The sequence below is a fragment of the Salvelinus fontinalis genome, chromosome 11 (assembly GCF_029448725.1).
Source record: "Salvelinus fontinalis isolate EN_2023a chromosome 11, ASM2944872v1, whole genome shotgun sequence".
Lineage (NCBI taxonomy): Eukaryota > Metazoa > Chordata > Actinopteri > Salmoniformes > Salmonidae > Salvelinus > Salvelinus fontinalis.
Window position 1 is genome coordinate 14,830,220 of NC_074675.1, and position 17,877 is coordinate 14,848,096.

General features: G+C 42.8%; 3 protein-coding genes across 6 annotated transcripts in view; all 3 read left to right on the plus strand.

Annotated features, from left to right (window-relative positions):
- The first annotated feature begins 136 nt into the window (after positions 1-136).
- On the plus strand, positions 137-2,497 carry mcat (malonyl CoA:ACP acyltransferase (mitochondrial)). Its single transcript, XM_055937626.1, has 5 exons — positions 137-790; positions 1,026-1,113; positions 1,214-1,431; positions 1,635-1,772; positions 2,070-2,497. Exons 1-5 carry the CDS (start codon positions 344-346, stop codon positions 2,340-2,342), a joined length of 1,164 nt encoding a protein of 387 aa, XP_055793601.1. The 5' UTR covers positions 137-343; the 3' UTR covers positions 2,343-2,497.
- Positions 2,498-7,069: 4,572 nt separating this feature from the next.
- LOC129865129 (polyglutamylase complex subunit TTLL1) lies at positions 7,070-15,390 on the plus strand. 3 transcript variants are annotated; one of them, XM_055937625.1, is made up of 10 exons: positions 7,070-7,383; positions 7,675-7,806; positions 8,243-8,451; positions 8,713-8,893; positions 9,238-9,375; positions 9,689-9,797; positions 9,950-10,093; positions 10,257-10,343; positions 11,837-12,000; positions 13,587-15,390. In XM_055937625.1, the coding sequence occupies exons 2-10, from the start codon at positions 7,694-7,696 to the stop codon at positions 13,717-13,719; spliced, it is 1,278 nt and encodes a 425-aa protein (XP_055793600.1). In that variant the 5' UTR covers positions 7,070-7,383; positions 7,675-7,693; the 3' UTR covers positions 13,720-15,390. The 3 variants fall into 3 exon arrangements, with proteins under 3 accessions (XP_055793600.1, XP_055793599.1, XP_055793598.1); XM_055937624.1 differs by having other exon boundaries at positions 7,686-7,806; XM_055937623.1 differs by lacking the exon at positions 7,070-7,383 and having other exon boundaries at positions 7,390-7,806.
- A 285-nt stretch (positions 15,391-15,675) lies between these two features.
- Positions 15,676-17,877, plus strand: part of LOC129865132 (protein kinase C and casein kinase substrate in neurons protein 2-like) — a 39,613-nt gene continuing 37,411 nt past the window's right edge. For both annotated transcript variants that reach the window (XM_055937628.1, XM_055937629.1), the window contains exon 1: positions 15,676-15,785. The gene's annotated coding sequence lies outside the window, so the exon portion shown is untranslated. The remainder of the gene's footprint in view (positions 15,786-17,877) is intronic.

Genomic DNA, 17,877 nt, shown 5'->3' on the forward strand with positions numbered 1-17,877 from the left:
GCAATGAAAAAATATTCAAACAGTCAAGTGCAATATTTCTAACAAAAGATTGCTATTTCAATGTGAGTATTTTTGACAGGTGATGTTTTTGTGTGATTTCTTGTGAATCTGCAACGCGCCCAAACACTGACCGTCGTTCTACGTCATTTGAAAGCGACTTTTCTCTCCTAAGCAATATGGCTGCGCCCTGCGCCGATTGATAGTCTCATGGAGTGTATAATATGAGTACCGTGAACTTATAAAAACTTATGAACCGCTTCGGTGGACACCAAATTTAGAGATTGCATGTGGCAATACTACGCACATTAAGGTTGTCGTCCTGCGAAAAGGTGTATCAGTCAACATGAGAGGCGCTACTCTCCTCAACATGATGAGGACACCCTCAATAACGGAGCTTAGGTCATTTCCCTTGTGCAGGAAAGTGTCAAACACCCCCCATCAGCATGGCTCACAGAACGGGACACAAACATCACCCGAGACCAAAGACCAACTCATGGAGAATGAGCCCACGGAAGAAGAGCAACGGAGACTCAAAAAGAAACCGAGCGAGTGTTCTGTGCTGCTCTTCCCCGGGCAGGGGAGTCAGTTCGTGGGTATGGGTCGCGGGCTTCTGAAATACGGAAACGTCAAGGACATGTTTGCCGTCGCGCAGAAGATACTGGGCTACGACTTGCTGTCTCTGTGCCTAGATGGGCCAGAGGATGAATTGATGAAGACAGTCCACTGTCAGCCCGCCGTGTTTGTCACGTCACTGGCAGCTGTGGAGAGGCTGAACCACGAAAACCCAGCGGTAAGCCACATAGTAGTTGCCATGTCTGTAGCCGCTTATGCGCCGATGCTGTGAGTTGCATCTTATTTAAATAGTTACACGTGTGCATTTAATGGCAAAGTATACATTAAATATATGTTTAACTATACAGCCTAAGAGACCCTGATGTTTTATACTAATAATATTATTGTATTTCACCACAAACAAAACTCTCATCGCACATCTTGTCATCATATGCGACCTCATCCATCTCAAGGCCATTGAGAATTGTGTGGCTGCTGCAGGATTTAGTGTGGGAGAGTTTGCAGCCCTGGTGTTTTCTGGTGCCATGGATTTCACAGAAGGTGAGCCTCAATAGTCTATCCAATGCTGTGCTATACTTAATTATGAACGGACGGTAAACAATTCTAAGTCGCCATAGTTTTTTTGTCTTTCATCCTACAGCCCTGTATGCGGTGAAGGTGCGGGCAGAGGCCATGCAGAACGCGTCAGAGCTGATCTCTAGCGGCATGCTGTCGGTAATGGGACGGCCCCAGGCTAAGTACAAACATGCCTGTTTGCAGGCCAGGGAGCACTGCCTTAGCCTGGGCATCAAGGAGCCTGTCTGCAGTGTGGCCAACTACCTTTTCCCCGATGGGAGAGTCATCGCTGGCCACAAAGAGGTAGTGGATGGATGGGGAGTTGGGTCACTCTCTTGGGCCATAACATCCTGGATTTACGTACCTCACATTTATTTGAGATCAGAGTCAAGCAGGCTATAGGCCTACTTCTCAGATATACCTAAATGGGTTAGGGAAAGGGGCTAGGGGTGGAATTGACATTGGGAATGAGTCACAGACACTTCCTCCTGTCCTCCCTCCCTCAGGCACTGGACTTCCTACAACAGAACTCGAGGAAACTTCACTTCCTGCGTGCGCGGCCGCTCCCGGTGAGTGGGGCTTTCCACACGGCACTGATGGAGTCTGCCACCGAGCCCTTGAGAGATGTCCTCAGACAGGTGGAGGTACGGAACTTCATCAATCAGTCAATAATATATTTTCAATTTCCAGTTGGTTAATGTACTGTGCAGCCAGGACGTTACAATATACAACATACGTCAAGTATAGAATATCTCCATTCGTGTTGGTTGAAGTATGGTGGACTTTACAAGATTTGATTCCTAACATGGACCACAGACAGATTGTCAATTGTATAAGTCTGTTTAAAAACATTTACAGTTTCCCTTCATAAATGCCAAAATAAATGTAAAGGAGTGGAAAAATCCTTTACCAAACCCGTCTCTCTACCCATCCCAACTTAGGTACGTCGGCCCGAGATCAACGTGTACTCCAACGTGGACGCCAAGCGCTACATGCATGAGGGCCACGTGCGCAGGCAGCTGGTCAAGCAGCTAGTGTCGCCAGTGAAGTGGGAGCAGACCCTCCACGAGGTGTACGAGAGGACCCAGGGTCAGAGCTTCCCCCACACCTACGAGGTGGGCCCCGGGAAGCAGCTGGGGGCCACGCTGCAGAAGTGCAACATGAAGGCCTACAAGAGCTACACACATGTGGACGTCACCACCCACGATGACTGAGAGGATTATGGTCTGAGGAGTAAGACAGGACTCATGGATTTGTGAAGAGACTCATATCAATACAGTACAGTCTACATACTGTACAGTGTACACCCATTGACAATCACCCATGTCGTGTCTTTGGCATCATTAAAGTGAAGACTTATTTTATCAAATCAATTCTCTGTACTTATTATTACGTGATTAAACTAATCATGTAAATGTAATTAACTAGGAAGTCGGGGCACCAAAGAAAATCTTCAGATTAAGGTTATAATTTTCCTAATATTTTAATATCTGATCAATTAGTCTAATTAATCATTCTTAACCTCACGTTAGTCTCATTCCGAACGTCGTAAATCGTTGGTTATCTGCACGAACCCAGTCTTCACTATAAATCATCCATACATCAATTGTCTTAATCATTTATTTACTAACTAAATAATCACAGAAATGCATAACAAACAAACAGTAGATACGGTTATAAGGAAATGATAGGGAATGTGCCCTAGTGGGCTAAACCGATATGACGGCTTGGTAGACAAAAGAGGAAGTGGGTGTGGCTGAGAAGGCCAGGAAAGACAAAAGACACTACACAAGTTGATAATTATAATAATTGAAATGCTAATCCTTTGCACATGAACACTCACTCATTCGGGAATAATTGCAATCAATATATATATTTACGCTCAGTGTGTCGTCATGATATCTGTTGGAATCGTCCGTCTCAAACCTTAGCCCTCTCGATAATCGAGGTACACTTGGTCTGAAGTGGGCTTCTTTAGGTGGGGTTTTTATTCGGAACAGCAGAAAAGGCTGTCCCATGACGCCAGATCAATGTGTGTGCTCATGGGGCGGGCCAATGACTTAGTTAACTTTAAAGGGAATTGGATTCTCTTTCATTAAAGTTTAAAATCACATTACATAATTTCACAAATAGTTTCATCTTTACTCATTAATTTTATACTATATTTAGATGCAAATCTCATAACGGAGACTCTTGTATAAACAGAGTTATGGTAATGTGGCTCTATTGTCTCTCAATGAGGTCACAAACAAACAAAATGGACCGGTCGTAGCTGGATTCTCCACCGACCGGTTATACATTCTCCAAAACATGGATATTGTTTAGTTCTCAAGTTCTGTGAGGTAGAAGAAGTTCCTTTGTTCTACTGTGAACCTTTCTCTCTCTCTACTGCATGAGGGGGAGAGTCTCCAGGAATTTACAACCTGAGATAACAGAGCCTGGGTGTAGGGGGAAGAGAGAGGTGGTGAGAGAGAGAGAGTTGGTGCTTGCTATATCCAAAGAGGGCCACGTCATGACACCCAAAAGGAGTAAAACAGTACTAAAGACAGACACGCATACATTACCTACAGTATACTTCCTTCAATGTGACAGAAATGACTCAGTCCATATGAACTCATTCAAGTGACCTTGCACCAATAAATAAATACCTGGTATTTATGAGAGTCAAGTCAGTTTGGTTTTTCTCACGTTTAATTTTTTCCTCAACTCATTAAAAAAATCATTTTCCAGCTTCCATTTAATGGTGTAATAAGCTACATAAAATAGTTGTGGCAATTAAATGTCTAACCAGTAACAGGCCCAATCTTCATAGAAAAGACTGCAGACCAGCAACAGTCTTTAAAACATGCATTAGTTGATAAGACTATAAAAACCGTGATCCAGCACAATCGATTCAATAACACACACTGTATTAATTGTTTTCTTAAATTAAAGTCAATAGTAAAAATTGTTTAAAAATCTCACTCAATTAGGAAATTGTCCAACACAAAACATTGTAGCCAGAAGTCCAGCCAAGGCCCCCTCAGTGCAACGGTTAGCCTTTCTACTCCTTCCACAAGGCAGTGCAAGTGGTTGCCGTGGCCACCAGTGCCACAGTGGCAAGTGTTGCTTTGGCCCAACCAGGGCAGTTAGCAGGTTCAATACTGGAAACCTGTGTAGGGGCAAGGGACAACACATGAGTAGTAGTAAGAGACTTATCCCCAATCCCAAATCTACCCTTAGCCCCTACTCCCAATGCACATGAGGAGAAGTATATATTGTAGGTATAGGAAGTGTGCTTGTGGCTCTTACCCAGGCTACGCAAGCCTCTGCTCTCTGTGTAGCCTGCCTGTGGACAGCAGAGGCCAACCAGGCTCTGGCCACGCCAGGCAAACTCGTCACTCCCCAAAGCTGTTCTTGTATCCCCCTGATAATGAGTTACATGAGATCTTTGTTAACCATATTATTTTAATTTATTGCGTGTTACATTTTTCTTATGTGCAAAGTAAGCACTGATTTACTAGTTGTTTGGCACAAGACATCCTGGTCTTTGAGCCCTCTCACCTGTAGATGCTTCTAGTCAGGGCGTGGGCAGGCCTTGTCACATGGAGAGTTTGGGGCACATGCCACTGGTTAGGGAGTCTCTCTGCCCATTCACGGTCCAGTCTGTCACCAATCTCTGCCAGCTGACGACCTGTAGTCCGGGCAGCCCTGGCATGGATCCTAAAGGAGGGACGGACAGAAATTATGTTCAAAAAACATTAGAAATGCGTTCTTTATTCCTTGAGGTAATCAGTGATGGGGAACAACAAAGTGTCCAGTTTCAAGCATTTTGCTTTCACCCATAATGTCAAATTAGTGACTACTTCAATGGAGGAAAAAAATAGGGTTTGAATACCTCCTTTGAATGTCTGTTATGACATAAGAGATAAGATCAGCTAAATATGTGTATGTGACCAATAAAATTGGATTTGATCAAGAGGTCAGGACTGGTGTGACGTAGCCTCTACCTGAGATTCACATCAGACAGGGAGACGTTGTCCACCTCACTAGGTCCAGCCCTGAGGGAAATGGCACGGCGTCGCTCTCTTCTGTGCTCCACCATTTTGTTTTCTGATAAAGAAAAGAGTTTGCCACACACATGTTATGAGTTTCAGGGTGTTACACATAAATAATGTGGAAGCCATGTCAGGACAACAGTTGTGTGTGTGTGTTAACAGGTGAGTGAGTGCACCTAGCTGTGTGTGTGACTATGGTCATAATAAATTTAACGCCCATAATTATCTACCTGTGTAAATATTGAGTCATATGACCAGAAGTGTGTTGCCGGGGAGATTACTGCAGGATTCACTGCACAGGATGGGCTCAGTGAGGTTTCAAGATACAGTGTGTGTGTGTGTGTGTGTGTGTGTGTGTGTGTGTGTGTGTGTGTGTGTGTGTGTGTGTGTGTGTGTGTGTGTGTGTGTGTGTGTGTGTGTGTGTGTGTGTAATACAGAAAATAAACACACATATGTGTGTGTGTGACCTACATTAATGCATGTCACGTCAGTTTTGACTAGGAATCTCAATGTGAAACACAAGAGAGTTTAGTGTTGAACACACCCCTGGCTCTGCTCACCTGTACCTAAGCTGTTCTGTCCCTCTGCTCACGTGCTGTTGGAGAGGTAGTCGCAATGCAAATGGTGGATTTCCATTACTCAAATCAACCAAACGGCTACCATCGCAAAACATTTGCTTCCTTGTTTTGTCATCTTAAAATATACATTTGATTTTGTAATATTACAGAATGTCTTTACAAATGTAATGTCTCAAGCCAATCCAATGAAAGGATGGATTTGTCATTAGTCTTGAGTTTATTGAGTTTGAGTTGATTTTATTTTTTACAGGGACAGTACACATTAATCAACATTTCAGTAAAAGTGACGGTTTTAGCCAGCCGGCTAATTTTCAACCGCAGTCCCTGGGCAGGTTATTAAAAACAATTACAATATAGACAATCATTGAGCAGTGAGCACACGCAGAGCAACATAGGACAAGCAAGACGTGGCATACAGACAGAGCAACATAGAACAAAAAGCAGCAAGAAAAAATTCATTAAAGCAACAAAGTGTTTCCACACCTCACAAGCTACAGACAACAGACAACATGGAAAGCGGCAAAATAATTGGCAAATAAAAATAAATACAATGTAAAATATAGGTAATAAAGATAATATGAATTATTTAACTATTAAATTAATAATAGTATTATTGTTAATAACATCATATATGCCTTAGCTCTACAGCATGATCAAATCATAATAATTGGGGGAAAATATTATTTGTGGATAGTAATGTTTGATAGGGGTTGTCAAAACAAGGTGATGTCATCCTCTTCACCAAACAAACCTAAGGTCGATTTGAAGATCACACAAGCAAGAAATACAGCATAATTTGCCCTATTTGAATGTAAAATATTTAAACAATGATAATGATCCTGTCATTATTCATATTTTGTCATCGAGTTTCACATCTATAGAAGAGCAGTACTGCAGTCAATATCTGTCTACACAAGGTTCCTTGTCTGACAACAAAAGAACAGGTGCATTGTAGAATAACAAAAATGTCAAACTTACATATTTTGTAGATTAAAGTAGACGCCGCCCTGTAACGCAAATAATATGGGCATTATAGAACAATATCCTAAATATAAAAATATTTTGAACATTTCACAGTTGTTTATAATGTTCCTACTTACAGCAGCGTCCTTTAATCTTGTTGTTTTCAGGTAACTGCCACAATTATCATTTCAACTGCCACGCCTATGGCAGTTACACCAGGAAGATCATTGAGGTGTGTTTCTCTCAACAGCCACTAGAGGGCATCATGAGGCGCAAAATGTCCGTGCATGCTAAAAATTGGACCATGTGCATTTAGCGCAACCCTGTGGTGAAACGAGCGAGGAATATTTGACAGATCGAAGCGTCGTCGGTTGCTAGGTTATTCACCCGGAAGAGCACGGTATTCATCTTCCAGCTGACTGGGATGGATCGATAAATCAAGATAAGAGATAACTAGCATCCACCCTTTTAGCAGATTAACGTTACATGGGTGAAGTCAATAAATGTAGTATTTCTCCTTTATACTTTGCATTAAATTCCCCTTGAAGGCGATTGAACCAGACATCACGATTGGATGAAAATCATTATCCTTTGCAGGTGTCTCAGGCAGGGTGGATCCAGCTAGCTGGGGCTGATGACCGGTTGTTTTACAAGAAGATTAGAAGATCGATTTCCAGGTAGCTAGCTAAAACGGTTATTTGGTGTGGAAGGATACATAGATACGTAGCTAGCTGACATAACGCGATTGTGTCCAATGCTTTACAGTACACCAAAATGCTAGTTGTGAATATAGCACATGAATTCAGTGTTTTTGCGAGATAGCTAATAGCAGTGGCTCATCATGGGCAAAACAATAGACTATTAACGTTAGTTATACCTATGTTTATTACACGTGCTAAGCTCATCTGTGCGTGTGTGTTTGTGCTTGCATTGGTGTGTTTCTGTGTGTGTGTGTGTGTGTGTGAGAGAGAGACTCTAGGAGGAACCATGGCTAATAAGGTGAAATGGGTGACCGACATTGAGAAATCCGTACTCATCAACAACTTTGAGAAGAGAGGATGGACTCAGGTCACAGAGAGCGAGGACTGGAACTTCTACTGGTAGGCTGTCATTGGAGCTATGGAGCTTTCTCTGAGTGACAATACACAGTGGGTGCTTATGAATGCCAGTGTAGCACATACAGAGATCAGGGTCGTGTTCAGTGGGCACAAAACGGGAGAGAAGAATGCTTTGAAACAGGCGTTACTACTTGGTCTTGTCCAATAAAAGCACTCATCTTCTTTTTTAAACGTTTTCTTTTATTTGTGCTTACTGAACACAGCCCAGGACAACATTAAAAAAAAAAAAAAAGTAAAAAAAATATTAAGATATTGGTTCAGGGGTAAATTAGACAAATTGTGTAACTGTAAATAACAGATTCAGAAAAACAGAAATTCCTGATTAATCACAAAAATCCCATCCCTGACTGACTACCCCCGCAAATCTCCATCAGCCTTGGGGAAACCCTGTTTATGATCCGTCTATGCCTCCCAATAGGATGAGCGTCCAGACCATCCGGAACGTGTTCAGTGTGGACACGGGTTACCGTCTCTCGGACGAGCAGATGGTCAACCACTTCCCCAACCACTACGAGCTGACCAGGAAGGACCTGATGATCAAGAACATCAAACGCTACCGCAAAGATATGGAGAAGGAGGGAAGCCCGCTGGCCGAGAAAGACGAAAACGGGAAATACCTTTATTTAGGTGTTAGTTATGAGCTTTCCCGTACACGCACACTGCTTACTTACAGTATATGTAAATAAATGTGGATGTAAGATACATTTAAATTTCAGTTGCACCTGCTACAAGGGCCTCTGATTAGAAGTGGCCCTTTTTCGGGGTCTTGGGCTATAACAGCTAAACTCACTCATTGTTTTGTGCTGTTAAACAAATGTCATCAATACTGTCCTTTCATATTTCTCTGCGTTTTTATACTCCCTCTCTCCCTCTCTGGTTGTGTCCCAGACTTTGTGCCGGTGACGTTCATGCTTCCAGCGGATTATAATCTGTTTGTGGAGGAATTCCGGAAGAGTCCCTCCAGCACGTGGATAATGAAGCCGTGTGGGAAGGCTCAGGGAAAAGGCATCTTCCTCATCAACAAACTTTCCCAGATCAAGAAGTGGTCCCGAGACAGCCGTACCTCCACGTGAGTGCTGACTCACACACACACACACACACACACACACACACACACACACACACACACACACACACACACACACACACACACACACACACACACACACACACACACACACACACACACACACACACACACACACACATCTCTACTAACTACTGATAAACATGTCCTGTGTGTGGCTGCCAAAGGTGAGTCTTTGCTTGCATTTGCATTGTTCACAGTCAGTCTTAGGTCATACAGGTAGTATTACCCCACTACTCTTGAATCTGCTGTTCTCAACACCGTTGTCCATAGATGAGTTGTCCATAGATAAATGACTGATGCTCTGTTTCCTTTGTTTTTGCTAGGTTTGTAGCGGCCTCAAGTGGCAAGGAGGCCTATGTCATCTCTCTGTACATCGACAACCCACTGCTGATCGGAGGCAAGAAGTTTGACCTGCGTCTCTATGTGTTGGTTACCACCTATCGACCTCTCAAGTGTTACATGTAGGTTTATGATTAACCTAAAATCTACAACCTGGTTTCATTTCCCTCAAGTCCTACCGCTCTGAAATGACTGGATAGGTGATAGGTAATAGATAGATAATAACTTAATTGTCCCTATACTAACATAAACATAGACAGTATTTTACATGTAATGCAAATACATCATTATAAGCAGTGCAGTATGCATATACGTTTTCATAATTCTGTAAAACATTAATAAAGGATATTGCCACTAGGATAAATGATAACTTCAGCATTTGATCAGATCAGTATTTGACAATTTGGTCCATTTGGACCTTTGTGTTGCTTCCAGGTATAAACTGGGTTTCTGCCGGTTTTGCACAGTGAAGTACACCCCCAGCACTAGTGAACTGGACAACATGTTTGTGCACCTAACCAATGTGGCCATTCAGAGACATGGGGTAAGTGTGTGTGTGTGTGTTGTCAAGACAGATAACATATACACAACACACTAAATGGGCCTAAAACAGGCAGAAATGGCTCTTACATAAATATACGAGTTTCTATGTGTATATATTTCTACGTGTGTACAATACATCTATACACGTTGCAGGATGACTATAACCATGTCCACGGTGGGAAGTGGACGGTCAGTAACCTGCGTCTGTACCTGGAGAGCACCAGGGGGAAGGAGGTGACCAGCCGACTGTTTGACCAGATCCACTGGATCATGGTGCAGTCCCTAAAGGCTGTCGCTGTGAGTGGTCACACACACATACTGAAACAAAAACATGTTCCCCATTTTATTCCTGCTGTGTTGCAGCTGCTCTTCCCTTTTTTACTCCTGTCCCACACACTCAACACACTAACTTCCTTTTTCCCTCTAAACACTCCCTCTCCCTCTCTCTCTCTCTTCACAGCCCGTCATGAACAATGATAAACATTGCTTTGAGTGTTATGGATATGACATCATCATCGATGACAAGCTGAAGCCATGGCTTATTGAGGTGAGGCGCCCACCCACACACACACACACTGTAATTACATGACATAGGCAAAAATAACGAAGTAAAAAAGTCTCTCTTATTGTGAACATACTATAGTTTTACTCACTAATTCTAGTTCCTACTAAGATGACCTCGTGTCAAAATGTTTTCATTTTTTCTGCATTGTTTGTGAAGTGAAACCAGTGCTGCGCTCCTTTCTATCAAGTTTAATGTCCTTAGGGTTGACTTTTCTCTCTGTGTGTGGATGTTTGTATATGTGCGTGAGTTTGTGTCTGAGGTGTGTGTTTGTGTCTGAAGTGTGTTTGACTAAAACCTGCTCAAGGCGATGTACAGGAAACAAACAGTATTCACAAAGCGTCCCTGTGTGTAGGAGTGCTGATCCGCTGTGAGATCCTCTGGTACAGCCACCCGGGGCAGAATAGCCGGCATGCCAATGCCAAACTCTCCTTAATGTGTATTGTAGAAGAACAGCTGGGGAACCAACCTGCAGCAGTCTCTCAGTCTGCAAGGGCTGGGAAACAAGGGAGTGATTCCAACCAAGCTTTGTGTGTGTGTGTGTGTGTGTGTGTGTGTGTGTGTGTGTGTGTGTGTGTGTGTGTGTGTGTGTGTGTGTGTGTGTGTGTGTGTGTGTGTGTGTGTGTGTGTGTGTGTGTGTGTGTGTGTGTGTGTGTGTGTGTCTTTCTGGGATTGATCTCTCTTTTTCTCTCTCTTAGTTGTCCATGTGGGTGTCTGTGTGCCAGTATATTTACAACCCACACCCACCGCTGCTGCTATTACATTGTCCATGTGGTACATTTCCTGCCTGATAAGCAGCTCCCAGTTCCTATGGGGACCAATAGGAAATGAAAACAGTGAAATAGTGAGGTCATTCCTGCCTGTTACTAGTCTCCAGTACTTTGTACTCTACTCATACTCAGGACAGAACTTTCCATGCTGGCCCGTGTATACATAATGACTAATGCTTATCCTGACCTGTGCTCTCTGCTGTGTGTGTGTGTGTGTGTGTGTGTGTGTGTGTGTGTGTGTGTGTGTGTGTGTGTGTGTGTGTGTGTCTTTCTGGGATTGATCTCTCTTTTTCTCTCTCTTAGTTGTCCATGTGGGTGTCTGTGTGCCAGTATATTTACAACCCACACCCACCGCTGCTGCTATTACATTGTCCATGTGGTACATTTCCTGCCTGATAAGCAGCTCCCAGTTCCTATGGGGACCAATAGGAAATGAAAACAGTGAAATAGTGAGGTCATTCCTGCCTGTTACTAGTCTCCAGTACTTTGTACTCTACTCATACTCAGGACAGAACTTTCCATGCTGGCCCGTGTATACATAATGACTAATGCTTATCCTGACCTGTGCTCTCTGCTGTGTGTGTGTGTGTGTGTGTGTGTGTGTCTGTGTGTGTGTGTGTGTGTGTGTGTGTGTGTGTGTGTGTGTGTGTGTGTGTGTGTGTGTGTGTGTGTGTGTGTGTGTGTGTCTATTCCGCATCTGTCCTCCAGGTCAACGCTTCTCCGTCGCTTACCTCCAGCACAGCTAACGACCGGATCCTGAAGTACAATCTGATCAATGACACTCTCAACATCGTCACACCCAACGGGGACATTCCCGACTGCCGCTGGAACCGCAGCCCACCCCGAGAGGCCCTGGGCAACTACCAAGTCCTGTGAGTGACAGCCCCCTCCTCCTATCACAGCGCTCAAGGGAGAAAACAGGCCTGGGTCGTGTTCAGCAGGATGCAGCGTTTTGGAATATTTAGATAGAAATATGCTATGCTTCTCTGACATGTAGAATAAGGAATGAAGTCGGATCTAATCATGGCATTTCTATCTGCAGCATTTGACAACGTTTGACTAAGGAATGTGGCCCAGGGTAAAAAAACAACACTATTTATAAAAAAGAAAAAAAATATTCTGGAGTGCCAGATGGGCAGGGTTTGCCGTTGTGGAACTATTGGTCCGTCAAGCCAGGATTAACGGTTAGAGAAAATACCTATAACCGTGAACTGATTCAGGATCAGATGAACTGAAGCAAGCCATCTACGATTTACCGCATAGCAGCTTCTAGTCATTGTTTCTAGCTATCTGACCGATCAGAATGACAACAGACAGCCTTTTACCTCAGAGTTACATTTTTGTTGTGATGTTATCACTATCTTGTCTTTATACTTCCTATATCTAGCATCATTACTTATTTTATGAGTTGGAGAACACTTTGGGAGGGATCTTAGACCATTCCTACATACAGAATCCACAGCAGGTTGGTGGCACTATAATTGGGGAGAAAGGGCTCTTGGTAATGGCTGGAGCAGAATGAGTGAAATGGTATCAAATCCATCAAACACATGGTTTCCATTTATTCTGTTCCAGGCGTTATTATGAGCCGTCCTCCCCTCAGCAGCCTCCACTGACAGAATTCTTCCAGATCCTTGATGTGCTTTGTCTGCGCTAATAGACTGCCCTCTTCAATTCAAACCACAGCTTTTCAATATGTTTCTACTTTTGATTTTGGGGCCAATTAACCTATTTTTTGTGTTTTTTAATGTGTGCTTGGGGTTATTGTTTTGCTTGAAGATCCACTTGCGGCCAAGTTTCAGCCTCCTGGCAGAGGCAACCAGGTTTTTGTCAATAATATCCTGATACTGGGTAAAGTTCATGATGCCGTTGACTTTAACAAGGACCCCACGACCAGTGGAAGCAAAATAGCCCTATAAGATACACCACCAAACTTTACAGTAGGTACTGGGTTCTTTTCTGCTCATGCATTCTCATGTCGACGCCAAACCCACCACTGGTGTGCATGGCCAAAGATCTCTAATTTTGCTCATCTTTATCGAGGGTGTCAATAATTTCGTACCCCACTGTAGGTCTTACCAGTACTCTGTCTTACACATGCACTCTTTGAAAAAAAGGTGATATCTAGGACCTAAAACTGTTCTTCGGCTATCCACATAGGAGAACCCTTTAAAGAACCCTTGGCACACAAAAGAGTTCTACCTGGAACCTAAAAAAGGTTCTACCTGGAATCAAAAAAGGTTCCCCTATGGGGGCAGCCGAAGAACCCTTTTGGAAGCCTTTTTTCTAAGAGTGTACTCCCTCTCTCTATCCTCTGCCTCTCTCTCTTCCCCTCCCTTCCTGCCTCCGTCTCTCTCACTCACCACTCTCTCCCTCCCTGCCTCTCTGTCTTCCCCTCCGTCCCTGCCTCTCTCTCTCTCTCTCCCTGCCTCCCTCCCTCTATCTCTCCCTTCCTCAGGTACGACGAGGAGCAGGCACTGAGCGAGAATGTAGAACGCGACCTACGGAGTCGCTCAGGCCAGTCGCTGGGGTCTAAGGGAACAGCGAAGGGGGGCACCGGGCCTCGCCCAGCTGCCGCCACCTGGAAGTGAGGTGGTAATGTCCAACGCCTCACTGTCCCTTCACTGACCTCTCGTTGCTCTTCCTGTGTCATTCATGGGGTAAAGGGGGTCGGGGGCAAGGGACGACCCAAACAGAGGGATGGAAGGATGACAGGGAGGGAGGGAGAGGACCCAGTAAGCTCTGAGGACCCTGCCATACATCACAAGCAAGGACACGTGTGTGTCAGTAAAGAAAGGGTCACACACACTCACGTTTATCAGAAGCTCTGTATAATACAGTAAATAATAGCATTTATCAACCATTTATATAGCAATGGGAAGGGGACGTTCTCAGATGACTGTTAGAGGATTTCAATCAATGCACCTGTTTGAATAATGTTTACATATATTGTTGTGGAATTGTTTTACTTTGAATGTTTTTTATGTTTTCAAGCAGAATATTTGCAAGGTTAAGACACATTGACGTGTGTAATTATTCTGTTCATGTCTGAAAACCGACAGGTTTCACCTCTTTATTCTGAAATGCATGACCCGAAAAGCATTTGCTATTTGTTGACTGTATAAAACATAGTGTAATGGACAATGCTAACAACAAACGAAAGTAAGACTGGAAAGTGAGCTTTGAAGCGTTTGCTTTTCAAGCCACTGAAGTAGGCTATAAAGTGTATAAGACTACAGTATGCATAGGACAGTCAATGTTTTGGAATTACTTTTATAAAATTGAGAGACTTGTTCAATGTTTGGTTATACAACTTTACTTTTGAGTTGTTACTCATAAATTCAACTTCGAGATAAAGAAATGCTTTCAGTTAAATATCTGGATATAAAGTGATGAGGTCAGCTCTTCAAACGTTGAAGTACCTTTCATTTTGTGTTGTGGATGACATTGCCATGCTAACAAATATTTTCCTGTGGTGTGACCTTGGAGGGGTGACCTCGAAACCAGGGTTGCGTCCCAAAGGGCACCCTATTACCTATGGGCCCTGGTTAAAAGTAGTGCTCTATATAGGGAATAGGGTGCCATTTGAGACACTGACCAGCACACCCTTGGTCTGCCTGTGTGTTTAAGATAATCCCATTCTGGTCACAGTGTGTGGTCACCTCGAGCGGTTGGCATACAAGAGACTAAAGCTGAAGTGGCTACTGAGCTACAACAGACTGAACCATTCTGATTGTGTGAAAGTGAACATGATGTAATAACCCATAGAGTATCTTTATTAATTTCTTATATACAGTACCAAACACCCCACCCCACCTCACTGTGGTCCCCAGAGTTGTTAAAGGGATAGTTCACCCAAAGAAAACCAATATGTAATTTGGGTTTATTACCACTTTAACAGTCACCATTAGGTTTTGCCTTTAATGATGTGGACTTTTTTGTATAGAAGACTGTACCATGTTTTATATATACTAATATGGTGCTGCTGCCTTTGTCTTACAGATGGTTTTAGTACACAATGAAATATACACTGTTACATTAAAATAACGTATTTTGATGTACTTTTGACACTATTTGGTTATGCATTTCATGTCATCCTTTTACCCTCATTCTTTGTTGCATATAGGTAGTTGCAATTATATATGTTTTATATACATGTGCTGAATATAGGAATTATAACATGCAATGTTTTTGGTTTTTAAATGTATTAATAATTCCTGGTGCCTCAAATGTCTGCATGTAATAAATCCAATTAAACAATGGGGGATTTGTGTAAATCTCAATTTTTAGGGGTCACCTGTGTGCTTTAGACAGATTCCCACACCTGACACGGACTGTGTCAGAGCACTCTCTGAATATGAGAGGGGTTACATTTCCCCATCCCTCAGCTGTATACCAAATCAAGTGGCAGGGCTGCCGTTTTGCTAAACAATATTAGTGGCCATATATTCATTTTGTTTGCAATTCCTGAAATTTCTTGAAATGAGAACTATTATTTTGAAGGTTTTTTTATTTTGCATACCGGAAGATATGGTGGGTGCCTTTATGCTGCGGCTCCTGTTGCTGGTAAGAAAAAAACTGGTAAAAGGTTAGCCAGCTAAATACAGCTAATTTATTCATTGATTCGCGTCTCTCAAGAGGAGCGGAACTGTTCAAGGTAAAGTGATAGCATGTCCAGCTATATCTAATACCTATTTTGTTCATTTGGAACTTTGGTTTTTAAACTTTACAGCAACTGTACGAAAGTTTTTCTATGTAACATTACCAGAAGCAAGCTATTTAGCTAACGTTAGCCACTACTATCCAACCAGCTGGAAGGTCGCGTATGAAACAACTAAATTAACGTTAGCTAACGAACTATGGTTGACATAGCTAACTACCGAACGTACTGCTAACGTTAGATCTAACTAGTTAATGTTACTTGTTATGGGTCCTGGTAGAAGGCTACCTAGTTAGTTAGGTAGCTAACTAACGTTAACGTCGGCTAATGATTTAGTTAACTAACAATGTTTAAGATAGCCCGCTATGTAGTCCTAGTCAACTATTACTAGCATAATAGCCAATTGCTTACTTACGAGCTAGCTCCCTAACTAGGGAACTAACATCTTGGATCGGGAATATTTGTTAGGGTATATTTTTTAGTTAGCTCAAGATCTGTCTGTCTGACTAGAGCCCTTGCGTCGATGACTGATGAAAGAAGGGCGGGGCAGGTTTCAGAAGTAAAGATAACTCCGCTGTCATCTCATGCATTCTTCAGAGTCAACTAATCGCCACAAATGTTCTGTATCTAGCGATCTTCTGTCACAGGGTAGACGTTTCTAGTTAAAAAGCTAGTTAGTTTTCACTTTAAAATAAATCATTGGTTCATGCTAAATGGCCAATTGGCACTGTCAAAATGTGTGACTTAGGTTTAAAGTCTGATTTTAACAAGATGCATTTTAGAAATAGGAGTTTGACTTTATCAATTGGACAAATACTGATGACCCAAAGCCTTCCCTTGAGAGAAGTGGAATGGAAGTGACTTTTTGGACCTGAATGCCAAAACATTCGGGAGATGGAGATTCTCAAAGTTGACTGGACCTATTTTGCATATCTGACCCGTTTTGATATCATTTGAAAGCTTAAACAACAGGGTTGTCAAACTATAGGATTTAAAGTACCATCCATCATCATCATTATCATTTGTCACCTGGAAGTTGGAGTGGCATTGTACTCATTTTGTTTCTATGGTGACCGGGCCCTTAACATCATGCCAGCACAGCACATGGGCTTCCACAGGAAAGTGACCAGAAAGCTGCTCACATCTGTGATGTCACTTAATCCAGTATTTCCCCCATTATGTGTCTCCCTCAGTTGGCACTTTAACATGGAAAATGCCTGTAAGAGTGAAACAAATGCAATTGTTTAAGCCTGCCCCTTGGTCCAAAGTTTTTGGGTAGGGTTGACTGCTGGTGTTATCCAAGTAGAGAGAATCTAGGCTACACACATTCATTGAGCACAGTTCTGAGCCTCTCAACATTGAGTTCTTGACTCTGATCCCCACTGGGGATGGGGTTTGCCATACAGAGAGGGTCCACTATAAGCCCCATTCTGTCAGCAGCAATGCACAGCTTCATCACCAAGGAGGACAAGGTTGACTGACTGACACAGCGAAAAAACAATCCAAGTTTACAAACTGTGGTTGCTATGGAAACACTTCACTCTAAAGTCGATTGTGTGCAAGTCAGAAGTTTACCCAATCTATTCCAGAACACCCCCATAGGGATTTCTAAATATGGTGTCCCACTGTGAACTAACATAAGATGGTAGGGATGGCAGCCATCATTGCAAAATACATCTCAACACATGTTTATTTTAGGAAACAAAAGAAGGAAATGGAAACGGATATATTTTTCTTATGAAAAAACTACCTCAGGACTACAAGTAGAAGGACATTTGCTAATAGGTTGATGACCTAGTAGCAAAATTGTACCCTAGTCTTTACATTCCATTGCCATGATAAGGCTCTGACGAAACAGTGCTAACATTCACCCTATGCAGGCCTTTGTCTATACTAAGGCCAGAAAGTAGAACCATAGAGATGACAAGTTTGGCCATTTCCATTTCAGTAAAATGACAGATAATTCCATGCCAGCCATGTTATCACCTCCCGGAAGATGGCAAATGATAATACTGAATTGTCACAATGATCCACTAAAACCCTACATCTGAACACCCCTCAAGAACCGATCATGCAATGCTCAGAGGCA